The following is a 27,769-nucleotide window of genomic DNA, read 5'->3' as shown; positions in this document are numbered from 1 at the left end:
GGTGAGAAAAGTCAAAATATTATCAAAGAAAAACCTACTCTGACGAATATGCATTACTTCAGATATTTATCAATGTGTTATACCTAAACGTAAAATTAGTCCTCAAGCTTGCAATCTTATATGTTTAGAAACAGAATCATCACAGCAAAAATGTAGTGTAAATTACAAAGTCACTTCAAAAAATAATATTTGCCTAATACCTAAAGTCTTTCGGGTCACTGTTGGGTTACCATCCTCCTCCCCTGCCTGGTTTTCATACTCCGCCCACGGCCCACCTTCTGGCCACGCCCACGGTCCTGACGTCAATTTTCCGTGCCCCGCCGCATTGACCTAGCCAATCGAAAGCCGCACACCTGCACGAGCCCCATTAAGCCCCGCCCCATGAGTCGACGCAAGGCTATTACGATGGGGCCCGGCAGCTTTGTGGCGCTGCGACTCTGGGCCCAGCTGTACCGCAGGGCCGTTTTCCCTCGCGCGTGGCCCGCGGCTAGTGCCGCGCCCCGTCTTCGGCTGCTGGCCGTGGGAAGGCCTACGGCGAGGGCAACACTCGGCAGGGCCTGCCTGGCCCCGGACCGAGCTCGCGGCCTGCACGGCGGGCCAGGCCTGGAGGAGCAGGCGGAGGGGACGGCCGGCGAGGGACTCCCTGAGTCTGGCACCGCAGGTACGGGCATGGAGTAGGGAGGCGGGTCCTTCGTGGATGCTGAGTTCTCCTCTCTGCATTTTTCTTGGGGTCCCAAAACTTATACAAAGCAGAACCGGAACGGCCTGCAAAGGTTGTTGGCACCAGCTTTGCATTTCACAGTGAGACCAAGAGATGAACTGAATCAGGCTCCGAAACCCCAGGCGTCCGTCTGAATAGCCACGCCGGACTCTTGGCATCACACCCTCAACGTCCTCATCTCCCTTCACTCTCTTCCTAGGGTCCCGAGAAATGGACTTGTCGAGAGTTGTTGGGGCGTGAGAATTCTGAGGAGGAGCTGGGGGCTGGGGGCTAAAGGGTGCAGTAAGAAGCGCTAATGGAGAAGGCAGTGGCACCCCACTCCAGTACTCTTGCCTGGAAAATCCCATGGATGGAGGAGCCTGGTAGGCTGCAGTCCATGGGGTCGCTAAGAGTCGGATACCACTGAGCGACTTCACTTTCACTTTTCACTTTCATGCATTGGAGAAGGAAATGGCAACCCACTCCAGTGTTCTTGCCTGGAGAATCCCAGGGACGGGGGAGCCTGGTGGGCTGCCGTCTACTGGATCGCACAGAGTCGGACACGACTGAAGCGACTTAGCAGTAGCAGCAGCAAGAAGCGCTAATAGGAGATATGGCCAATTTAAGGGCCTCTGATTTGTGTAAGTTTTTAGACGCTTGAGAGTTGGTAAACAGATCACACCTGTGAAAGATGAGAGGGAGAGGTTAACATCTAGAACCTTGGAAGTCAACTTTAAAGCTTAAGAGAACTGTAAGTCCAGAGGCTATAATATAATACATCACGGTGACAATCCAAGTATCTAAATCTCCAGGGAGGGGGGAAGGGGGAAGATTTTCACAGATAACAGTTGTTACATAACCCAGATGACATTGTAAGAAAAACTTGAGAGTTCAGAATGAGAACTGCTGTTAAACTTCTAGCCCTCGAATTGGTAGGTCTGGGGCCACACATACTTGGCTAGGTCCGAGTTTCTCAGATGAAGGTTGTGGGCCAGATACTACCTAAGAATTCCAGTTCCCAGTGCTAGTTCTGTGACCCTTTCTGGCTGGAATTCAGTTTAATATGTCCCAGGGTATTACCACCTCCCCAAATTGTGCTTCTGTTTTCCTCTCTTTGTGTACCTCCTCTGCTTGAGCAGTGTTACTTGTCTCCTCAAGTACTGGAACAGCAGCGGTTATTGCTGGTGTATGGTACTAGCATTTGCTAATAGGAGGGGATGTGGTGGCTCTCTGTGACCTGAGCGCCTTCCCAGAAAAATTGAGCAGTGCTATATGAAGCCAGAGCCCAGGTTCAACTTCCAGGAGGCCTGGGCCCTGTTGTTTTACAAAACATTTCAGATCTGAACACCTTCCCAGAGGAGTAGTTTTGCTGTCTGTCTTCTCTTGGCCACCTGACACAACCACATCTTTGTGCATTTCAGATCACGCTGGTCCCAAGTTTGACATCGATATGCTGGTTTCACTTCTGAGGCAAGAAAATGCAAGAGACATTTGTGTCATCAAAGTTCCTCCGGAAATGAAATATACAGATTACTTTGTGATTGGTAGTGGCACTTCCACTCGACACTTGCATGCCATGGCCCACTACATTGTGAAAATGGTAGGATGCTTTCTTTTTCTTTGAAATCTTTAACTTAATGGAATTGTGTCAATGCATCAGACTGAAGAGCAGCACTTGAAAACTAAACCCGTCACAGAGATTATATGAGAAACCCAGAATTGGCACAAGTGTTTTATGTTCTTTGATGGGGAAAGTTATAAGGACCAATATCTAGCCTTAGTGGGTCAGGCTATTTCATATTCTTGTCTCTGTGACAAGGAAAAAAAGTACTAAAGTAACCTGAGGCAGACTAGAATACAGTATTACTGAGGGATTTCTAGAGCAAAACTGTCCAGTTACCCACTAGCCCTATGTGACTATGTAACTATAAATTAAAACTAAAAATTCAGTTCTTCAGCTGTACTAGCCACATTTTAGGTGCTTGGGGGCCACATGTGGCTTATTTATACTGAACAGTGCAAATATAAAACATTTCTGCAGTTGCAGAAAGTTCTGTTGGGTAGTGCCGGCCTAGAGTTTAATTCAAATGAAAAGATTTAGTCCTTGTCTTCTGAAATCACAAGTCTAGTTGAGGAAAGAAAAGGTAGTTCATATTCCAACTAGACTGAATAGGAATCAGAATGAGGAAGAAAATATACTTGGAACCTGATTCTAATACCACTGTAGAGGGAAACAGACTTATTTCACCCTGTTGAAAATTAGGCATGGAGGGGACAGTTAAGACCAAAAGAGTAGCTGGGATTGCCTTGAGAAGAGTGGTAAAATAAGGAGACTGAGAGCAAAACCCTGGTGCAACAGGGCAGAGCAAAGGAAGATTCTTAAAAAGCGGGGTAGTTGGAGAGAGAGGACTGGGAGGTCATGGAGGAAAAAGGACCTTAGGGTCTCTGTCAGAGATAATAGTAGAATAGAGTAAGTGAGACTTAAAAGTGACCATTGAACTTGGAGATGTAAAAAGAATGAGAGATTTTTCAGAGAAAGTTTCTATGGAAGAGCAAGGGAGGGGAATAGAAATGACTTTTACAAAAATTTTAGGTGAGAAGGGAGAAAAGGGCAAAGTCAAGAAGTTTTGTTGTTCTTGTTTGTGGTAAAATGTGTATAACATGAGACTTATTTTAGTCACTTTAGGTGTGCAGTTAAGTGGCATGAGTTACATTCGCACTGTCGTAGGACGGTTACTACTATCCATCTCCAGAACATTTTCATCCTGCAGAAACCTCTGTACCCGTTAGACCAGAACTCCCCATTCTCCCTGCCCCGAGCCTCTGGCAGCACCATTCTGCTTTCCATCTCTGAACTCGGCTACATAAATAAGCACCTCCTTGAGTGGAATCGTACTCTATTTGCCCTTTTGACTTATTTCACTTAGCATATTTTTCAAGGTTTTTCTGTGTTGTCGCACGTGTGAGAATTTTCTTCTTTTTGAGGCTGGATATTTATTTTAATGTATGTGTATACCGTATTGTATCTTATCCACCCAAATGGTGGGCATTTGGGTTGCTTCTGCCTTCTGACTATTGTGAATAATGCTGCTATGAACATGAGTGGAGAAGTATCTGTTCGTGTTCCTGCTTTTACTTTCAGAAGTGAAATCGCCAGATCCTGGTGCTGTTTAAGTTTCGAGAAACTACAATGCTCGTTAACGCAGCGGCTGTGCCACTCTTGGTCCCACCAGCAGTGCGCAGGCGCTCACATTTCTCACCGCGTGTTGTTTTCCAGTTTGTTGATAAATGAGTCTGAAAGTGTGAAAGTGTTCGTTGCTCAGTCGTGTCCAGCTCTTTTTGACCCCATGGACTGTAGCCCGCCAGGCTCCTCTTTCCATGGCACTCTCCAGGTAAGAATCCTGGAGTGGGTTGCCATTACTTTCTCCAAGGGATCTTCCCTACCTAGGGATTGAACCTGGGTCTCCCGCATCGCAGGCAGATTCTTACTGTCTGAGAGAGTCTAAGGATCATGTAGTTTTCAGTGTACAAGTCTTGCTCCTTCGGTTATGTTTATTTCTAAGTATTTTATCCTTTTTTATTCTATTGCAAACGGGATTGTTTTCTTCATTCCCCTTTCAGGTTGCTTTTTAAGTGTGCAGAAGTACAACTGATTTGGGGATGTTGATCTCATATCCTGCAACTTTGCTGAATCCATTTTTTCTAACAGGTTTTTTGGGTACAGTCTTTATGGTTTTCTTTATGGTATAAGATCATGTCATCTGCAAACTGAGATAGTTTTATTTTTTCCTCTCCAGTTCGGTTACTTTTTTCTTTTCTTTTCCCTTGCTCTAATGGCCATGGCTAGAACTTCCAGTACTGTGTTGACTAGCAAGTGGCAGAAGTGGGCATTCTTGTCTTGTTCCTGATCTGAGAGGTAAAACTTTCAGTTTTTTGTCATTGAGTTTGATGATAGCTAATAGCTGTGGGCTTTTCATATATGGCCTTTATTATCTTGAGGAGGTTTTTTTTTTTAATCTTTGTTGAGTTTTTCTCGTGAAAGGCACTGAGTTTTGTTAAATGGTTTTTCTGCATGTATTTGAGATGATTATATGGTTTTTGTTCCTCATTTTGTTAATGTGGTTTATTGCATTGATTGATTTTCACATGGAAACATCCTTACTTTCCAGAAATAAATCCCTTGTGGTTTTGGTGTATTATTCTTTTAATATGTTGAATTTGGTTTGCTAGTATGTTGACCTGCAGTTTTTTTCTCCCACCAGGTAAGCCCCACATATACGTATATCCACTCTTTTCTAGGTCATTACAGAGTATTGTGTAGAGTTCCTGTGCTATAAGTAGGTTGTTAGTTATTTTATAGTACTGTCTATATGTCAGTCCCAGTCGCCTAATTTATCCCTCTCCCCATCCCCTTAATGATAATTTAATTTTTTCTTTAATTGGGGTATAATTGCTTTACAGTGTTGTATTGCTTTCTGCTGTACAACTAAGTGAATCACTTATAAGAATACAGTATATCACCTCCCTCCTGAACCTCCATCCCACCCCTCTAAGGTCACCACAGCCCTGAGATGAGCTCCCTGCACAGGTGGGGACCTTCCCGAAGGTTCCCACGAGCTATCTGTTTTACCCATGGCAGTGTATACATGTCAGTCCCAATCTCCCAATTCATCCCACCCCTGCCCCACCCCCATCCACCTTGTGTCTACACATCTGTTCTCTACACCTCCATCTCTGTTCCTGCCCAGCAGATAGGTTCACCTACATTCCACATATGTGCCTTAATATCCAATACTTAGTTTTCTCTTTCTGACTTACTTCACTCTGTATCATAGACTCTAGGTCCATCTACATCACTAATAATGACCCGGTTTCGAATGAGTAATATTCCGTTGTATATATGTACCACATCTTAGTCCATTCACCTGTCGCTGGACATCTAGGTTGCTTCTATGTCCTGGCTATTGTAAGCAGTGCTGCAGTGAACGTTGGGGCGCATGTGTCTTTTTGAATTATGGTTTTACCAGGTTATGTGCCCAGTAATGGAATTGCTGGGTCATATGGTAGTTCCAGCCAGTCCATTCTAAAGGAGATCAGTCCTGGGTGTTCTTTGGAAGGAATGATGCTAAAGCTGAAACTCCAGTACTTTGGCCACCTCATGTGAAGAGTTGACTCATTGGAAAAGACCCTGATGCTGGGAGGGATTGGGGGCAGGAGGAGAAGGGGACGACAGAGGATGAGATGGCTGGATGGCATCACTGACTCGATGGACGTGAGTCTGAGTGAACTCCGGGAGTTGGTGATGGACAGGGAGGCCTGGCGTGCTGCGATTCATGGGGTCACAAAGAGTCGGACACGACTGAGCGACTGAATTGAACTGAACTGAATGGTAGTTCTAGTTTCAGTTTTTCAGGGAATTTCCATACTGTTCTCCAGAGTAGCTGTGTCAACTTAAATTCCCACCAATAGTGCAAGAAGGTCCCCTTTTCTCCACACCCTCTTAGACATTTAATGCTTGTAGATTTTTTGATGGTGGCCATTCTGAAGTGTGAGATGATGCCTCATTGTAGTTTGACTTGCATTTCTCTAATAATTAGTGAACTTGAGCATCTCTTCATGTGTTTGTTGGCCATCTGTATGTTTTCTTTGGAGAAATGTCTATTTAGGTCTTCTGCCATTTTTTGATTGGGTTGTTTGTTTGTTTTTCATATTGAACTGCATGAGCTGCTTGTGTACTTGGGAGATTAATCCTTTGTCACTTGTGTCCTTTGCAAATATTTTCTCCCATTCTGAAGGTTCTCTTTCTGTCCTGTTTATGGTTTCCTTTGCTGTGCAAAAGCTTTTCAGTTTAATTAGATCCCGTGTGTCTTCTATTTTTCATTTTCATTAATCTAGGGGTGGATCAAAAAAGATCTTGGCTATGATTTATGTAAAGTAGTGCTCTGCATAGGTTTTCTTTTCTTTTTTTTTCAGTTGGAGTATAATTGCTTTATTGTGTCGTGTTAGTTTCTGCTATCCAGAAAAGAGACTGAGCTCTATGTGTAACCGTGTCTCCTTCCTCTTGAGCCTCCATCCCACCCCTCTAGGTTGCCACACAGCACGGAGCTAATTTCCCTGTGCTACACGACAGCTTCCCAGCAGCTATTGGTTTTACACGGGGTAATGTATACATTCCAGTGCTACTCTCTCAACTCATCCCACTGTGATGAATAGTGTCCCCATCCCCCACTGTGTCCACAGGTCTTTTCTCTATATCCGTGTCTGTATTCCTGCCCTGCAGATAGGTTCATCAGCACTGTATTTCTGGATTCTAATTAAGCATTAATATATGATATTTATTTTTCTTTCTCTGGCTTATTCACTCTGTATGAGAGGCTCTAGATACATCTACCTCAGTTCAACTGACTGAATTCCTTCCTTTTATGGCTCAGTAATATTCCATCGTATGTATGTACCGTGTCTTCCTATTCATTTCATCTGAGGTTGGACATCTAGATTGCTTCCATGACTACTGTAAATAGTACAGCATCGAACGTTGGGGTGCATGTGGTGTTTTTTTTTTTGAATTATGGTTTTCTCAGGTTATATGCCCAGTAAGGGATTCCTAGGGCAAATAGTAGTTCTGTTTTTAGATTTTTTCGTCATTAATGATCTTCTGTTTATTTTTTTTTTTAATTTTATTTATTTTTTTTAGCCATGGTTATGACCACCATCTTTCTGGACTGCACTTTGTTGTTCAGTACCAATAGCTCTCACTTCTCAGGGGAAAGGATTTTAAAACAAAAACCAGGGTAACTGATACTTTCTCTACAGTAAACCCATGTGTTACTCTGCTGTACATACTGCTTGTGTTTTATCATCTAAACATTCCATGGTGGTGGCTAAGTCGTGTCCGACTCATGACCCCATGGACTGTAGCCCGCCAAGCTCCTCTGTCCATGGGATTTTCCAGGCAAGAATACTGGAGTGGGCTGCCATTCCCTTCTCCAGAGTTCTGTTTATTTTTTAATGGGCATATAATTGCTTTAAAATGCTGTGTTAACTTCTTCTGTCCAACAGTGAATCACCTATATACACGTATATCCCTTCCATTCGGGCCTCCCTTCCATTCGGGCCTCCCTCCCACCCCAGCCCCCTCCATCCTACCCCTCCCCGTCCCTCTGGGTGATGGCAAAGCAGTGAACTGAACTCCCTGTGCTGTAGAGCAGCTCCCCACAGCTGGCTGTTTCACACATGGCGGATGTGTTTATGCAGTTCTGCCCTCCCAGTTGGTCTGACTCTGCCTGTCCCATGTGTCCATATGTCCATTCTCTACTTCTGCAGCTCTGTTCATGACCTGCATATAAGTTCAACTGTATCATTTTTCTAGATTCCATGTATATGTGTTAATATATGAGACTCGTTTTTCTGTTTTTGAGTTCACTCTGTATGAAAGGATGTTGCTGAACCATGAAAGACGCTGGGTTTCTTGGCCTCCGGAGGAGAAGAATTCTATCCGGGGCCAGTGATGAGGCTTGATCACTCGGAGCTTTTGTGTAATAAAGTTTTATTAAAGTATAAAAGAGAGAAAGCTTCTGACATAGACATCAGAAGGGGGCAGAAAGAGTGCCCACCTGCTAGTCTTCAGCCGGATGTTATACAGCTACTGCTGCTAAGTCACTTCAGTCATGTCCGACTCTGCAACCCCATAGACGGCAGCCCACCAGGCTCCCCCGTCCCTGGGATTCTCCAGGCAAGAACACTGGAGTGGGTTGCCATTTCCTTCTCCAGTGCATGAAAGTGAAAAGTGAAAGTGAAGTCGCTCAGTCGTGTCCGACTCTTAGCGACCCCATGGACTGCAGCCCACCAGGCTCCTCCGTCCATGGGATTTTCCAGGCAAGAGTACTGGAGTGGGGTGCCATTGCCTTCTCCGAGAAAGGAGATGTCTCAAAGCTCAGAGTGGCACCAGGCCCCTCACCTACAACATGCATTTTGAAATAACATTGGCACCAGATGAGTCATCCCGGGCCATAAAATGATTGACATGAATCTTGAAGAAAGGCAGGTTTCCAAGTAAATATTTAGTTTTATTAGCATAGATTAGGAGAGCAGTGTATGAGTAAAACATACAGGTTTGTCAGGTCCATTCTGAGTCTTAGGTGGAACTGACTTGAAGACAGAGTCTGGGGTAAATGCATAGTTCATTAACATAGCTTAAGACCAACATTTCCATAAGAAAAATGCATTGGTTAGCTCATGGTTTGAGAAAAGTTAAGTTCAGGTGGAACCAGGTGTCGTCATGGCAACACAGAATTTTAAAAGAGTAGTTTGTTTCCTCCTGCTGCTTAACAGAGAGAAAAAATGTCTGACACTTGCAGCCTATTTCTTCCATTTGGAGACCCCTGGCCTTCCTGCCTATTACCCTCATAAGAGTCAAGGACCATCCACAGCACTACAGATGACCCAGTTTCTTTTCATTTTATGGCTGCATAATATTCCATTGTATGTATGTACGGCATCTTCTTAATCCATTCATCTGTGGCTGGACATCTAGGTTACTTCATATCCTGGCTTTTGTAAATAGTGCTGCAATGAACATTGGGCACCACGTGTCTTTTTTAAAAACAATTTTATTTATTTATTTATTTTCGGCTATACTGGGTCTCTTTTGCTGCGTGAGCTTTTCTGTAGTGAGCTTTTTCTGCGTGAGCTTTTTGTGGTGAGTGGAGGCTACTCTTTAGTTGGGGTGCGTGGGCCTCTCAGTGCATTGGCTCTAGGGCCTGTGGGCTTCGAGCCTCAGCGGTTGCAGCATGTGGGCCCAGCAGTTGTGGTTCCTGGGCCCCAGAGCACAGGCTCAATTGTTGCGGTGCACGGGCTTAGTCACGATGAAGTACCTGAGATCCTCCCAGACCAGGGATGGAGCCCATGTCTCCTTCAATGTCAGGCAGATTCTTTACCACTGAGCCACCAGGGAAGCCTCATGTGTCTTCTTCAATTAAAGTTTTCTTTGGGTGTATAGGCTGAGTAATATTCCCTTGTGTATATACATAGACCACATCTTTATCCATTCATCTGTGGATGGGCATTTAGGTTGCTTCCATGTCCTGGATATTGTAAATAATGTGTTGAATATTGGGGTGCACATATCTTTTTGACTTAATGGTTTTCTCAGATTATATACCTGGGAGTGGGATTGCTTGGGCATATGATAGTTCTATTTTTAGATTTTTTTTTTTACCACATTAATGATCTTTTATTTTTTTAATTTATTTTCTAATTGGAGTACAATTGCTTTACAATGTTGTTGGTGTCTGCTGTCCAACAAAGCGAATCACCTACATGTGTACATACATACCCTCCCTGTGGGGCTCCCTCCCACTGCCATGCCCTCCATCCCATCAGCCCTTTATGTCATCACCAAGCCCTGAGCTGAGCTGCCTGTGCATACAGCAGCTTCCCACTACTTGCCTCTTTTACTCATGACACTGTATATATTTCAACGCTTGCCTCTAAATTCATCCTGTCCTGCACTTCCCCCATGTCCGTATGTCTGGGGAAGACTTCTGGGACTCTTTTCCTGCCCTGCACGTATGCTCATCTGTACCATTTTTCTAGATTCCATATAAGTGTTAATATACAATAGTTGATCTTCTCTTTCTAACTTAACTCACTCTGTGTGACAGATTCTAGTTCCATCCACATCATTACAAATGACCCAATTTCATTCTTCTTTATCTCTGAGTAATATTCCACTGTGTGTGTATATGTGTGTGTAAACCGTATCTGCTTATCCATTCATCTGGGAATGGACACTTTGCTTCCATGTCCTGGCTCTGGTGAATACTGCTGCAGTGAACATTGTGATGTGTCTTCTTGAATTATGGTTTTCTCTGGGTATATACCCAGTAGGGGAGTCACTGGGTTATGTGATAGTTCTGTTTTTTAGTTTTGTTTCATGAATAATGGTCTTTTTTTTAAATTTATTTTTAATTGAAGTAAAATTGGTTTACATTGTTATATAGTTTCTTTTGTACAGCAGTGTGAATAAATTATAAGTATACACATATCCCTTCCCTCCCACCCGTCTGGGTCATCACAGAGCATCGAGCTGAGTTTCCTGTGCTGCACCGCAGCTTCCCACAGCTTATGTGTTTTATACATGGTGATGTTTCTGTGGCAGCGCTGCTCTACCAGTTTGTTTCACACTCCCCTTCCCTTGGGTTCACAGGTCCATTCTCTACTTCTGCCCTGCAGATAGGATCATCTGTACCATTGTCCTGCATGCCATATCTGTATGTTAATATATGGTATTTGTTTTTCTGACCTCACTCTGTATGACAGAGTGAAGGTCCATCCACATCACTACAAATGACCCAATATTGTTCCTTTTTATGGCAGAATAATACTCCATGTGTATGTATATGTGTGTATATATACACACACACACACACACACACACACACACACACAGAGAGACACCCCACATCTTTTTTGGGAATGATTATCTATTTTTAAATGAAACAAAGATGAATATTCTTAATGGTAAAAGGTAGAATTCACAAAGAAGATAGACATCATAAACCATTAGACACCTAATAACAAAGAAGCAAAAATACATAAAGCAAAAATCAGCAGAAAATAGAAGGGAAAAGAAAAAAATATATAGTCATAGTGAGACGTATTAACATTTCTCTGAGAATAATGGTTTTCTATATTTTAACTTTTTTTAATTGGAGTAAACTTGGTTTTGAGTGTTATTCTCTGCTGTGAAACAATGTGAATGAATTATAAATATACATATATCCCCTTCCTCTCGAGCCTCCCTGCCTCACAACCCTTTCCCCATCCTGCCATTCTGGGATATCACTGAACATGGGGCTGAGCGCCCTGTGCTGTGCAGCTGCTTCCCTCTGTGCATTTTACTCATGGTGGTGTATATGGCAGCTGCTCTACCAGCTTGTCCCACCTTCCCCTTCCCTGTGTCTACATATTTGTTCTCTGCTTCTGCATCTCTCTTTTTCCCCTGCAAATAGGTTCATCTGTTCCAGTTTTCTAGATTCCATATATTTGTGTTAATAAGTGTTACTTGATTTTCCTTGCCGACTGACTTCACTCTGAGAGTCTAGCCCATCCACATTACTGCAAATAGCACAGTTCTGTTCCTTTTATTGGCGGAGTAATATTCCATTGTATGCGTTCCACATCATTATCCATTCACCTTTAGGTTGCTTCCATCTCCTGACTTTTGTAATTAGTTCTGCAATGAGCATTGGGGTGCCTGTGCCTTGCTGAATGATGGTTTTCTCAGGGTATATACCAGTAGTGGATTGCTGTGATATGGTAGTTCCATTTTTAAACTTTTTTCAAGATTAGTGATCTTTTATTTCTTTAATCTATATGTTAATGGGAGTATAATTGCTTTACAATATTGCGTTAGTTTCTGCTGTTTAAAATAAAAGGAATCAGCTATTTGTATACATATATTCCTTTTTGGAGCCTCCCTGCACCCAGCCCATGTCATCCCACTGTTATCATCACAGAGCACCCAGCTGAGCTCCCCGTGGTACACAGCAGCATCCCACCAGCTGTCTGTGAAGGTCTCACACACGGCAGTGTATACATGGCAGAGCTCCTCTCCCAGTGCGTCCCCTCCTTCCCTTCCCTTATGACCGTATGTCCGTTCTCTACTTCTGTGTGTCTATCCTGCCTTGCAAATCGTTTCATCTGCACCATTTTTCTGGATTCCATATATTTGTGATAATATATCATATTCGTTTTTGTCTTTCTGAGTTTTCTCTGCATGACAGAGTCAGGGACCATCCACAGCTCTACATATGACCCAGTTTCATTCCTTAAATGGCTGAATAATGTTCCATTGTATGTATGTACCATATCTTCTTAATTCATTCATCTGTGGATGGACATCTAGGTTTCTTCCATGTCCTGGATATTGTAAATAGTGCTGCATTGAACATCGGGGTGTGTATGCCCTTTTGAATTATTGTTTTCTCAGACTTTATGCCCAGAAATGTGATTGCTGGGGCTTAAGATAGGTCTTTTTAATTTCTTTTTATGATTATTGATCTTCTTTCAGTTTTTTTAATTTGAATTTTAATTGGACTCTAATTGATTTAGAATGTTTTGTTAGTTTATATTGTCCAACAGAGCGATCAGCTGTATTTATACATAATCCCCTCCATTTGTGACTCCCTCCCACCCCCAACCTTCTTTATCCCACGCCTCTAGGAAATCACAAAGCACCAAGCTGAGGTCTCTAGCTCTGCAACAGCTTCCCACTTCCTAGGTATTTTTCACGTGGCAGTGTATATATGCAGGGCTGCTCTCTGAATTGTTCTTCCCTCCCTTCATGCATGTCCAATGTCTATTCTCTACTTTCGCAGCTCTTTTCATGACCTGCACATGTGTTTATATGTCTGATTTTTCTAGATTCCATATATGTGTTACTAAATAGTATTTGATTTTCTGACTGACTACTTCACTCTGTACAACAGACTCTAGTTCCATCCATATCTACGAATGACCCAATTTCCTTCCTTTTTATGGCTGAATAATGTTCCGTTATATATTGTATGTACCACATCTTCTCAGCCATTCGTCTTTGGATGGACATCTAGGTTGCTTCCACGTCCTGGCTTTTGTGAACAGTGCTGCGGTGAACATTGTGGTGCGCGTGTCTTTTTCAGTTATGGTTTTCTCTGGGTATATACACAGTGCAATTGCTGATTCATGTGGCAGTTCTGTTTTTAGTTTTTTCATGAATAATGGTTGTTTAATTTATATTTAATCGGCGTGTAATTGGTTCACAGCGTTCTGGTAGTTCCTGCTCTACAGCAGTGTGAAGGAAGTGTAAGTATACATAAGCCCCCTCCCTCTGGAGCCCCCCTTCCAGCCCAGCAAATGACGCCCACCTGAGCCCTCGCAGAGCACGGCGCGGAGCTCCCTGTGCTGGAGCAGCTCCCAGGAGCGGTGTGTTCTGCATACGGTGGTGCAGACATGGCAACGCCACGCTGCCAATTCATCTCAGCTTGCCCTTCCCCCAGGTCCACATGTTCGTTCTCTGCTTCTGCATCTGTTTTTGGCCTGCAGATAGGTTCATCTGTACCAGTTTTCTAGATTCCATGTATATGTGTTAATATATTTGATTTTCTGGTCTGGCTTACTTTACTCTGTATGACAGACTCTAGGCACACCCATATTGCTACTTTGTGGCTAAATAATATTCCATTGTATTTTCCACGTCTTAGCCATTCATCTATGGATGGAAATTTAGGTTGCTTATATATCCTGGCTATTGTAAACAGTGCTGCAGTAAACATTTGGGTGTGTATATATCTTGGTGAATTATGGTTTTCTCATCCCCACTAGTGGGATTGCTGGGGCAGACAGCATTAACAGTATGAAATTTTAATTTTATTAACATACTGTATTAACTTCTAATTTTTGAAGATTATTAATCTGTTATTTATTGTTTTAAATTTATTTTTAATTGGAGTATAATTGCTTTACACTATTGTTTGTGCTGTCCAACAAAGTGCGTTAGCTCTGTGTATACATATATTGTCTTCTTTGTATTTCCCTCCCACTGCCATTTCCTCCCTTCCCACCCTCTGGGTTCTTTATTCATTCTGGGTTCTTTATTCATGAATGAATAAAGGGATCCACATTTAGATACCTTCTGCATCTTGACTTTGTAAGTAGTGCTGCAGTGAACATTAGGGTGCATGTGTCTTTTTGAATTATCATTCTCAGAGTATATCCCCAAGAGTGGAATCTCTGAGTCATGTGATAATTCTGCTTCCCTCATAGCTCAGTTGGTAAAGAATCTGCCTGCAGTGCAAGAGATCCAGGTTCGATTCATGGGTCTGGAAAATTCCCTGGAGGAGGAAATGGCAACCCACTCCAGTATTCTTGCCTGGAGAATCCCCATGGACAGAGGAGCCTGGGGTTGCAAAGAGTCTGATACAACTTAGAGACTAAACCAAGTGATATTTCTATTTTTAGTTTTCTTTTTCACAATAAATGATCTTTTTTAATAAATTTATTTTTAATTGCTTTACAATATTGTGTTTGTTTCTGCTGTCCCAGAAAGAGAATCATCTGTATGTATACATGTATCCCCTTTTTCTGAACTTGCTCCAGCTCCAGCCACCCAGTCCCACTTCTGCAGGTCGTCACGGAGCAGCGCACTGAGCCCGCGTCCTGCAGCAGCTCCCCACCGGCTCACTTTATCATGGCAGTGTGTATGTCGGAGCCGCTCTCTGTTTGTCTCAGGGTCCTCTTTCCCATGTCCACATGCCCCTTCTCTATTTCTGCAACTGTTCATGTCCTGCAGATAGGTTCATCTGTCTATACATGTGTGTGAATGTATGATGTTTGATTCTCTTTCTGACATACTTCACTCTGTACATGTGTATGTACAGATCTCAGTACATACACATCACTACCAACGACCCAGTTTAGCTCCTTTTATCACTGAATCATATTCCATTGTATGTATATGTGCCACATCTTACCATTTATCTGTGGGCAGGCATTTAGTTGCTTCCATGTCCTGGCTGTTGTAAATAGTGCTGCAGTGAACATGTGGTGGTGTGTCTTTTTGAATTTTGGTTTTCTTTCTGTTTATACCCAGCGGTGTGATTGCTGGGCTGTATGGTAGTTCTTTTTTTTTTGGTGAATAATGGTAATCAGAGTATTTGGCTTACATTGTTGTGCTAGTTTCTGCTCTGCAGCACTGTGAATGAGTTATAAGTATACATATATACCCTCGCGCTCCAGCGTCCCTCCCACGCTCCCCTGTCCCCGTCCTACCCCGCTGGGCCATCACAGAACACGAGCTGAGCTCCCTGTGCTCCACGGCAGCCTCTTACTAGCTATGTACCTTACACACGGAGGTGTATATGTGGCACCACTCTTCTCCCGATTCATCCCACACTCCTCTTTGCCTGTGTCTGCTTGTTCTCTGCTTCTGCTTATCTGATTTTGCTTTGTAAATCAGTTCATCTGTACCGTTTTTCTAGATTCCACATGTGTTACTATATTGTATTTTTCTTTCTGACTAAAGTCACTCTGTATGATAGACTCTAAGTCCATATCACTAGAAATGACCCAGGTAAGTATTTTTTATGCGGGGCAGTGTTATTCATCTTGCCCTCCCCTTTCCCCATGTTCACGTCTTCTCTATGTTTGCTTCTCTGTTCCTGTCCAAATAAGTTCACTTGTACCATTTTTCTGGATCCCATATATGTGTTACTATATGATGTTTGTTTTCCTGCTGTATTGCTGTGTGGCGCTCTGGTCCATGCACGTTTACTGCCGATGGCCTGAGTCCATTCTGTTTCCTGGTTCCGTGGTATCCCATTGTGCACATGTGCCACGCCCTCTTCATCCAGAGGTTGCTTCCATCTCCTGGCTGTTGTAAATAGTGCTGAAAAGAACACCTGGATGGGTGTTTAATGTTGTTTATGGTTTTTCAGGGCATATACCCAGTAGTGTGATTGCTGGGTTATATGTTAGTTGCATTTTTCATTTTTTTCAAGATTCAGTTCAGCTCAGTCGCTCAGTCGTGTCCAACTCTTTGCGACCCCATGAATCACAGCACGCCAGGCCTCCCTGTCCATCACCAACTCCCGGAGTTGACTCAGACTCATGTCCATCGAGTCAGTGATGCCATCCAGCCATCTCATCCTCTGTCGTCCCCTTCTCCTCCTGCCCCCAATCCCTCCCAGCATCAGAGTCTTTTCCAGTGAGTCGGTTCTTCATTTCAGGTGGCCAAAGTATTGTTGGAGTTTCAGCTTCAGTATCAGTCCTTCCAATGAATATTCAGGACTGATTTTCCTTTAGGATGGACTGGTTGGATCTCCTTGCAGTCCAAGGGACTCTCAAGAGTCTTCTCCAACACCACAGTTCAAAAGCATCAGTTCTTATAATTACTTTAAAATTACGTGTTAGTGTCTGCTGTCCATCAAAGTGAATCACCTATATATACACATGTCCTGGCCCTTGGGGCCTCCCTGCCCCTCCAGCCCCCTCTGGCCCACCCCCCTCTGGGTAATCACAAAGCAGTGAGCTGAACTTGCTGTGTTGTAGAGCAGCTGCCCCATCTGTTTTACACATGGTAGTATATTTGTGGCAACACTGCTCTCCCAGGTGGTTTTACCCTCCCTGTTCTGCATGTCCATGTGTCCATTCTCTCCTAAACTCTAGTCATGGTTTGCATATAAGTTCATCTGTATCATTTTTCTAGATTCCATGTATGTGTGTTTATATACAGTATTTGTTTTTCTTTCTGAATTACTCATTCTGTATGACAGACTCTAGTTTCATCCACATCACTACAAGTGACTCAATTACCTTCCTTTTTATGGCTGAGTAATATTCCATTGTATGTATGGTTTCCCTCATAGCTCAGTCAGTAAATCATCTGCCTGCAATGCAGAAGACCTGGGTTCGATTCCTGGGTCAGGAAGATCCCTGGAGAAGGAAATGGCCCCCCACTCCAGTATTCTTACGTGGAGAATCCCATGGACAGAGAAGCCTGGCAGTCTACAGTCCATGGGATTGCAAGAGTCGGACACGACTTAGCGACTAAAACCGACCAACCACCACACTTTAATCCATTCATCTGTCGATAGACATCTAGGTTACTTCAGTGTCCTGGCTTTTGTAAATAGTACTGCAGTGAACATTGGGACTGTGTGTCTTTTTAGACATAATTTTATTTACTCACTTCTGGCTGTGCTGGGTCTCCATTGCCGTGTGAGCTTTTCTTTTGTTGTGGTGAGTAGGGCCATGCCCTAGTTGGGTGCACGGGCTGCTCAGTGCAGTGGCTTCTCCTGTTGTGGACACTGGCTCCAGGGCCTGTGGGCTCAGCAGTTGCGGGTTTCCGGGCTCTCAATTGTTGCAGTGCACGGGCTTAGTCGCTACGAGGGGCCTGAGATCCTCCCAGACCAGGGATGGAAACCACGTCTCCTGCAGCGTCAGGCAGATTCTTCACCACTGAGCCAGCGGGAAAGCCATGTTGTGTCTTTCTGAATTAAGGTTTTCTGTGGATATGTGCCCAATAGTAAGATTGCTCAGTCATATGCTAGTTCTATTTTTAGTTGTTTTTTCCCCTCAAGGTTAATGTTTTTATTTTTTAATTGGAGTACGGTTACTTTACAGTGTGTGTAAGTTTCTGCTCTCCAACAAAGGGAATCATCTATATATATGCGTGTATTCGTCCCTTTGGGCCTCCCTCCCACTGCCGTCCCCCTCATCCCACTCTTCTAGGCCATCACGGAACACCCAGGTGAACTCCCTGTGCTGTACGGCAGCTGCCCACTGGTTGTCTACCTTACACATGGCAGAATATATATGGCGGTGCTGGTCTTCCAGTTAGTCCCACCCTCCCCTTCCCGAGTCTGCATGTCCGGCCACTACTTCTCTGACCCTATTCCTGCCCTGCATATTGATTCATCTGTATCATTTTTCTAAATTCCATGTATATGTATTAATATACAGTATTTGTTTTGCTCACTTCACTCTATATGATAGACTCAGGGCCTATCCATGCCACTACAAATGACCCAATTATCTTCTTTTTATGGCTGAGGAACTTTCCATGGTATATTTACATGCCACATCTTCATCCATTCATGTGTGGATGGACATTTAGGTTGTTGCTTCCATGTCCTGGGTATTGTAAATAGTGCTGGATTTAATATGGGGTGCATGTGTCTTTTCTCAGATTATATGCCCAGTAGTGGGATTGCTGGGGCATATAGTAGTTGTATTTTTAAATTTTTTTCCCCAACATTAATGATCTTTTATTTTTTAAATTTATTTTCTAACTGAAACACAGTTGCTTTACAATGTTGTTGGTGTCTGCTGTCCAGCCAAGTGAGTCACCGGTATGTGCACATGTGTCTCCTCCCTTTGGGGCTCCCTCTGGCCTCCACTGCCTCCACCCCACCGCCCCGCTAGGCCATCACAAAGCCCTGAGCTGAACTGCCTGGGCTGGACAGCACTTTCCCACTACTTGCCTGTTTTACTCATGACGCTGTATATATTTCGGTGCTTGTCTCTAAATTCGTCCCTACTTCTGGGACTCTATCCCTGCCCTGCATATAAGTTCATCTGTACCATTTTTCTAGATTACATATACGTATTAATATACAACATTTGATTTTTTCTCTTTCTGACTTACCTCACTCTGTATGACAGATTCTACTTCCATCCACATCATTACAGATGAACGAGTTTCATTCCTTTTTATTGCTGAGTAATATTCCATTGTGTGTGTGTGTGTGTGTGTGTGTGTGTGTGTGTGTGTGTGTGTGGTGTGTGTGGTGTGTATACTCGTATATATATACCACATCTTATCCATTCATCTATGGAGGGATATTTAGGTTGCTTCCATGTCCTGGCTATTGTGACTACAGCTGCAGTGAACACTAGTGTGTGTGTCTTTTTGAACTATGGTTTTCTCTGGGTATATACCCAGGGGTGGGGTTACTGGATTATGTAAATGTTTAGTTTCATGAATACTGTTTTTTTTTAAATAATGTTTTTTTTTTAATTGGAGTAAAATTGGTTTATAGTATTGTGTTTCTACTGTACAACAATGTGAATAAGTTACAAGTATACATATATCCCTTCCCGCCCACCCCCCGCCCTGTCTGGGTCATCACGGAGCACCGAGCTGAGTTTCCTGAGCTACGCGCAGCTCCCCGCTAGCTATACATTTTACACACGTAGTGTTTATGTGGCAGGGCTACTCGACCAGTTCATTTTACACTCCTTCCCTTGGGTTCACATGTCCATTCTCTGCTTGGGCCTCTATTCCTGCCTGGCAAATAGGTTCATCTGTATCGTTTTTCTATGTTACATATAGAAAGCACAAATGTGTGTTAATATCTGATGCTTGTTTCTCTCACTTCCCTCTGTATGACAGACTCTGAGTCTGTTCACATCACTGCAAATGCCCAATTTCATTCCTTTTATGGCTGAGGAATATTTCTTTGTATATATGTACCACATCTCTTAATCCATTCGTCTGTGGATGGACATCTAGGTTGCTTCCATACCCTGGATATTGTAAATACTGCTGCGTTGCACATTGGGGTGCATGTATCTTTTTAAATTACGGTTTTCTCAGGTTATATGCCCAGTAAGGGATTCCTTGGGCTCTGTTCTGTTTTTAGTTAGTTTTTTTCCAACATTATGATCTTTTCAAAATTCCTTGAAATTTAAAATTGAAGTATAATTGCTTTACAATGCTGTATTAGTTTCTGGTGGCCAACAAAGTGAGTCAGCTCCATGTACAGACATATCCCCTACCTTTGTGCCTTTCTCGCACCACCACGCCCTCCAGCCCCTCCATCTCTTAGGTCATCACAGGCAGTGGGCTCAGGCCCTGTGCTGCACAGCAGCTTCACACGAGCTGTTCTGCACACATCACTGTATGTATGGCCGTGCTCCTCTCCCTAATGGGTTGCCCAATCCATTAATCTCCCAGTATGGATTGCCCTGACATATGGTAGTTCCATTTTTAATCTTTTTTCAAGATTAGTGATCTTTTATTTCTCTAATGTTTGTTAACTGGAGTATAATTGCTTTACAATATTGTGTTAGTTTCTGCTGTCCAAGAACGAGAATCAGCTGTTTGTACACATGTATTCCTTTTGTGAGCTTCCCCCCACACCCGCCTGCGTCACCTTACTCCTGTAGGTCACTCCAGAGCAGTGAGCTGAGCTCCCTGCGTTACGACAGCACCCCACTGGCTATCTGTTTCATTTCACAGTGACAGTGCAGGTGGGAAGTGCCCGTCCCCGGTTGTCCCTTTCTTCCCTTCCCTGTGTCCACATGTCGTTCTTTGGTTCTGTGTGTCTGTTCCTGCTCTGCGAATAGTGTCCTCTGTACCATTTTTGTATTCCATATATATGTATTAACATATGATACTCGTTTTTCTCTTTCTGACTTCACTCTGTAGGACAGTCAGGACCATCCACAGCTCTACAAATGACCCAATTTCATTCCTTTTTATACCCGAACAGTATTCTGCTGTATATATGTACTGCATCGGAATCCATTCATCAAAGATGGACCTCTAGGTTGCTTCCATGTCCTGTCTGTTGTAAACAGTGCTGAATTGAACATTGGGTTGCATGTGTCCTTATGAATTAAGGTTTTCTCAGGTTTTAGGCCCAGTAGTGGGGTTTCTGGGGCTTGTGTTAGTTCCATTTTTAATTTCTTTTCAAGATTACTGGTCTTTTCTCAGTTTTTTTTTAATTGAATTTTTAACTGGACTCTAATTGCTTTACAATATTATGGTTTTGCTGTCCAACAAAGTGATCAGGTATGTTTACATCATCCTCTCCATTTGTGACTCCCGCTCACTGCAGCCCCCTCTTATCCCACCTCCCTAGGAAATCACAAAGCACAAGCTGAGGCCCCTAGCTCTACAGTAACTTCCCACTTGTTATTTTTCACATGACTGTGTATATGTGGCGGTACTACTGACTCGTTCCTACCCTTCCCTTCCTGCATGTCCACATCCCGTTCTCTACTTCTGCAACTCTATTCATGACCTGCGTGTTTTCATCTGTATTTTTCTAGATTCCACATGTGTTAATATGTGATATTTGGTACTGTAACCTCACTCTGTATGACAGACTCTAGTTCCATCCATATCACTAAAAATGACCCAGTTTCCTTTTTGTGGCTGAGTGATATTCCATTGTATGTATGTACCACATCTTCTCAGCCATTCGTCTTTGGATGGACATCTAGGTTGCTTCCACATCCTGGCTTTTGTGAACAGTGCTGCGGTGAACATTGTGGTGCGCGTGTCTTTTTCAGTTATGGTTTTCTCTGGGTATATACACAGTGCAATTGCTGATTCATGTGGCAGTTCTGTTTTTAGTTTTTTCATGAATAATGGTTGTTTAATTTATATTTAATTGGCGTGTAATTGGTTCACAGCGTTCTGGTAGTTCCTGCTCTACAGCAGTGTGAAGGAAGTGTAAGTATACATAAGCCCCCTCCCTCTGGAGCCCCCCTTCCAGCCCAGCAAATCACGCCCACCTGAGCCCTCGCAGAGCACGGCGCAGAGCTCCCTGTGCTGGAGCAGCTCCCAGGAGCCGTGTGTTCTACATACGGTGGTGCAGACATGGCAACGCCACGCCGCCAATTCATCCCAGCTTGCCCTTTCCCCAGGTCCACATGTTCGTTCTCTGCTTCTGCATCTGTTTTTGGCCTGCAGATAGGTTCATCTGTACCAGTTTTCTGGATTCCATGTGTATGTGTTAATATATAATATTTGATTTTGTCTTTTTTACCTCACTCTGTGAGATACACTCTAGGCCCATCCTATCACTGCAGATAGCACAATTTCATTGCTTTTATTGCTAAAAATACTGCATCATTTCCAAATATTCCAAATTTTCAACATCTTATCCATTCATCTGTGGATGGACATTTAGGTACATTCCATGCCTTGGCTTTTGTAAACAGTGCTGCAGTGAACATTGGGGTGCCTGTCTTTTTGAATTATCATTTTCTCAGGGTATATTAATAATGGGATTTCTGAGTCATATGCTATTTCTATTTTCTTTTTCATGATAAATGATCTTTTAAAATTTATTTTCAATTGGAGTATATATATGGTTTACAGTATTGTAAAGCTCTCCCAGGAGAGTCATCTGTATGTGTACATATGTCCCCTTTTTTGAGCCTCCCCCCCCTTCGCACCCACCCAGTCCCACCTCTGCAGGTCATCACACGGCACGTCACTGAGCTCCCTGTGCGGTACAGCAGCTCCCCACCAGCTGCCGCTTTTACACATGGCAGTGTGTACGTGTCAAGACTACTCCCCCAATCTGTCCCCCAGCTCCCCTTCCCTTGTGTCCACATGTCCATTCTCTGCTTCCGTGCCTCTATTTTTACCTTATAAATAGGTTCACCTGTACCATTGTTCTAGATTCCATGTATATGTGCTAATACGATACTCATTTTTCTCTTTCCTACTTATATCACTCTGACACTCCAGTTCCATCCATGCAACTACAAGTGACTCAATTGTGTCCATTTTATTAGTAATATTCCTTTGTATGTATGTACCACAGTATCTTATCCATTCATCTCTGGATGGACATTTAGGTTGCTTCCATGTCCTGGATATTTTAGTAGTGCAGCAGCGAGCATTGGGGTTGCTTGTGTCTTTGAATTACGGTTTCTCAGATTACATTCCCAGTAATTTATAATTACATTTTTTAAAATTGAACTATAATTGCTTTTCAATATTGTGTTAGTTTCTGCTGTCTAACAAAGTGACTCAGCCATATATATTCATAGATCCTCTCCCTTTGTGCCTCCCTGCGACCACCGCCCCGTCTGTCCCACCCTGCTAGTCCTCACAGAGCACCAGGCGAGCTGCACAGCAGCTCCCCACGGGCTCCCGGGCTCACTACAGCGGTAGTGTGTACACGTCAACATTACGCTCCCAGTTCGTCTCAGCCTCCTCTCTTCCCGTGTCCACATGTCCCTTCTCTGCTTCTGCGACCGTCACATCCTGCATCGAGGTTCTTCTGTACCATTTTTCTAGATTCTATGCATGTGTGTTAATATACCATATTTGGTTCTCTTTCTGACATACTTCACTCTGTAGGTCAGATTCTCAGTACATCCACATGACTGCAAATGACCCAGTTTAGTTCCTCACTGACTGATGTTCCATTCTATGTATGGACCACATCTTATTATCCATTCATCTGTGGATGAAAATCTAGTTGATTCCATGTCCTGGCTGTTGTAAATAGTGCCACAGTGGGTACGTGTGTTTTTGACTTGTGGTTTTCTCTAGGTGATGTGAGATCCATCCTGTATTGTGATTGCTGGGTCATATGATAGTTCTTTTTTCCCCATAGATAATGGTGATCAGAGGATATTTGGTTTACATTGTTGTTAGTTTCTGCTATACAGCACTGTGAATGAGTTGTAAGTATACATATATCGTCTCCAGCCTCCCTCCCACGCACACCTTTCCCCATCCTACCCCTCTGGCCACTGCAGAACATGAGCTGTCTGTACTGCAGTTGCTTACTAGCTATGTATTTTACACACGGCAGTGTATATATTAGCAACTCTGCTCTCTCAGTTCATCCCACCCTCCTCTTTGCCTGTGTCCACTCATCGTTCTCTCTGCTTATGTTTTTGTCCTGTAAGTCAGTTCATCTGTACCATTTTTCAGATTCCATATTTTATATTAATTGGTCTTCCCTGGTGGCTCATTTGGTAAAGAGTCCGCCTGCAATGAAGGAGAGACCTGGATTCAGTCCCTGGGTCGGGAAGATCGCCTGGAGAATTCCATGGACAGAGGAGCCTGGGGGGCTACAGGCCATGGGGTCACAGAGAATCGGACACGACTGAATGACGCTTTCACTAGAAATGGCCCAATTTTGCTCCTTTTTCTGGCTGAGTTGTGTTATCCATCCCACCCTCCCCTTTCCCTGTGTCCACATGTCTTTTCTCCACATCTGCTTCTCTATTCCTGTCCTGCAAATAAGTTCATCTGTACCATTTTTCTAGATCTCATGTATATGCTGTTATATTTTCTGATCACTGCTGTGTGACTCTCTCGTCTATCCACATTTACTAAAATGACCCAAGTTCGTTCTTTTTTATGGTTCAGTGATATTCCATGGAATACATGTATCACGTCTTCTTTATCCATTGGTTGCTTCTGTCTCCTGGCTATTTATTGTAAATAGTGCTGCCATGAACATTTGGGTGGGTTTTTCTTGTTGATTACAGTTTTCTCAGGGTATTTTAAATTTTTTTTCAAGATTACTGATCTGTTTTAAAATTCATTTTTATTTGGAATATAATTGCTTTACAGTGCTATATGTACACATACAGCCCCTCCCTTAGTGCTTCCCTGCCACCATCACTCCCCCATCCCATCCCTCTAGGCCATCAGAAAACCTAACTCTGCTCCCTGTGCTGTGTGGCAACTTCCTGGTAGCTGTTTTACACATGGCAGTGCTGCTCTCCCAATTCGTTTTAGCCTTCTGTTTCCCTACACCCACCAATTTGTTCTTCTACATCTGTACCTTTTTTCTATATAACATAGAATATAAAATATTAGCGTTAATATAGACGTTTTTCTCTCCCTGTTTTCACTCTATTAACAGACTCTGGGTTCATCCACATCACTACAAATGACCCAGTTTCACACCTTTTTATGGCCGAGTAATATTCCATTGTATATATGTACTGCATCTCATCCATCTATCTGTGAGTGGACATATAGGTTGCTCTCATCTCCTGGATATTGTAAATAGTGCTGTATTAAATATGGGGTGCATTTGAATAGCCTGAGCCTTGAAACAGGAAGAAACATCTGCCTCCCAAGGGTGAAGGGAAGCTGTGATGGACAGAAGGAAGTTGGTGAGAACTGGGTATTGAATTTAGGCCTGTCTACCTCAGAAGCACTTTGATTGCCTATCACAATGGTTTGGGCTTCTGGAGAGAGCTGTAGGATGTGGGTAGGATTTAAGGGGGGAGTTGTTATTAAGGGGGTTGGCATAGCTGTGAGGAATGAATAAGCATGTTCCCAAATAAGCCCAAGGCTCCTCAGTAAGAACAGACGTCCCTCAACCTCTTCCCCTTTAACATGTGACTTGGCTTTTTTCAGTACAAACACCTGAAATATAAAAGTGAGCTTCATGTTAAGATCGAAGGGAAGGACACTGATGACTGGCTCTGTGTGGACTTTGGTAAGTTACTGTATCACTAATCTCAAACTATGTTCAGTTATACAAGGATCACGGTCTGGGTGTTTTTCCACAAAAAGTTTTTGATAGTTGTTTTAAGTTTTCTTTGGTTTTAACCTACTCAGTCTTTTTCACATCTGAAATCCTCATTTCACCTAGTGTGTATTAAGTAGCCACACAGGTCAGAAAGCTGGTGGAGAGCAGGATGAAAAACATGGGAGAGACCCCCCAAAGGCAGTAGAAGGCTCCTTGGTGTACACAGAACCTTGGCCTTAAGTAATTCCTGTAAGGAAGGGCATTGTAGGCACAGGGAATGATAAGAAAAGCAGACTGGAATTCTGAGAAGACCTAACAGATTTGCGAATTAATATATACAGTTTCAAAGTAATTCCCCAGAATGTACTTAATGCAAAGGTAAAAACAGTGCCTGTAGAACTGTGCAGGCTCTGAAATCTTACCTTGTGAGCTTAGAGTTACTCGGGGGTTGATACAACGTGGTTGTTCCTCAGCAAGAGCAGGAGCGACATCAAGCAGCATTTTTGGACTGGATGACACCTGCGCATGTAGTTCAAAGAGACGAACCCTGTGATTATGTGCATGTCTTTTGCGAGGGGCAGGAAGCAGGCCTGCAGTTACCCTGGTAGAAACACTCTCTGCCAAGGCTGCACCCGTCAGGGTTTCCCTGCCACTGTTAGCATTTGGGGCGGGGAGGAGTACTCCGTGCGTTGTAGGATGTTGAGCAGCCCCCTTTCTCCTCTCTGCACCCTGAAAAGGTGAAAATTCAAAATGTCCTGATGGACGCTCATATTAGAGAAATGCAAATCAAAACTACAATGAGATATCACCTCAGACAGGTCAGAATGGCCATCAAAAAGTCTACAAACAAACAATAAATGCTGGAGGGGGTGTGGAGAAAAGGGAACGCTCCTGCACTGTTGGTGGGAATGTAAATTGATAAAACCAGTATGGAAGACTACCGGTATGGAGATTCCTTAAAAATCTAGGAATAAAACCACCATATGACCCAGCAATCCCACTCCTAAGCATATACCCTAAGGAAGCCAAAATTTAAAAGATGCATGTATCCCATTATTCATTGCAGCACTATTTATGATAGCTAGAACATGGAAGTAGCCTAGATGTCCATCAGCAGATGGACAGTGGACATATACGCAGTGGAGTATTACTCAGCCATAAAAAAGAATGCCTTAGAGTCAGTTCTGATGAGGTAGATGAACCTAGAACCTATTATAGAGTGAACTGAGTCGGAATGAGAAAGATAAATATCGTATTCTAATGCATAGATATGGAATCTAGAAAAATGGTGCTGAAGAATTTACTTACAGGGCGGGAGGAGAGGGGGAGAGGTATGGAAAGAGTAACACGGAAGCATATTACCATGTGTAAAATAGATAGCCAATGGGAGTTTGCTACATTTCTCAGGAAACTCAAAAGGGCGAGGGATATATGTATACCTACGGCTGAGTCATGTTGAGGTTTGACAGAAAACAAAATTCTGTAAAGCAATTATCCTTCAATTAAAAAAAAAGGTGAAATTAAAAAAAAAAAACCAAAGTCCCTGATTGAGAACCACTGTTGTAAGCAAACTTTCTCTTTGTTCCAGGAGACAGTATTTCTAAGGTAAAACTCTGCCAGTGCTTTGCTCACAGGCTATGCAGAATTACAGTACTTCTGGATTGTCTACCAAGCGAACCCTGACAGATCCCACCTTTGCTTGTGTAGGTTATCACAAGGAGTATTAAATATGATGCACTTAAAAGCACAGCATCACTTCAGTATTTTTGCTAGATGGTGTCCACAATTTACATTTCTAATAAGTTCTCAGGTAATGCTGATCTGGGGTTCACACTTTGAGAACCACTGCTCCAATTGTCACAGATTTGTGAGATCAGAAGGATAAAAGTAAATGAACTGCTTCTTCACTTGTAATTCTTATCTGTCCTTGGTAGGCAGCATGGTGATTCATTTGATGCTTCCAGAAACCAGAGAAACCTATGAATTAGAAAAATTATGGACCCTACGTTCTTACGATGACCAGTTAGCTCAGATAGCACCTGAGACCTTACCTGAAGACTTCATTCTTGGAATAGAAGATGACACTTCATCTGTGACTCCTGTGGAGTTTAAATATGAATAAAATGAACTGCTTTAGTCATTTCAAATTTGGATTGAGTCACTTCTTTTTTAACCTAGTTAGTTGTTACGAAAACAGGTATTCTCTTTGGGTTCTAATCCTGACACATGGAAATTGCAGGTAAGTGAGCTCATTTTCAAGGGGCTCTTGAGAGTCCCT

At 43.1% G+C, this 27,769-nt stretch overlaps 1 protein-coding gene across 1 annotated transcript; it reads left to right on the top strand.

The window, feature by feature from the left end:
• The first annotated feature begins 324 nt into the window (after positions 1–324).
• MALSU1 (mitochondrial assembly of ribosomal large subunit 1) lies at positions 325–27,638 on the top strand. The gene is made up of 4 exons (XM_005901256.2): positions 325–661; positions 2,122–2,300; positions 25,377–25,458; positions 27,426–27,638. Exons 1-4 carry the CDS (start codon positions 382–384, stop codon positions 27,611–27,613), a joined length of 729 nt encoding a protein of 242 aa, XP_005901318.2. The 5' UTR covers positions 325–381; the 3' UTR covers positions 27,614–27,638.
• The last annotated feature ends 131 nt before the right edge of the window (positions 27,639–27,769 follow it).

This window comes from Bos mutus, chromosome 4, assembly GCF_027580195.1.
Source record: "Bos mutus isolate GX-2022 chromosome 4, NWIPB_WYAK_1.1, whole genome shotgun sequence".
Taxonomy (NCBI): Eukaryota; Metazoa; Chordata; class Mammalia; order Artiodactyla; family Bovidae; genus Bos; species Bos mutus.
This window is presented reverse-complemented; position numbering and strand designations above follow the sequence as displayed.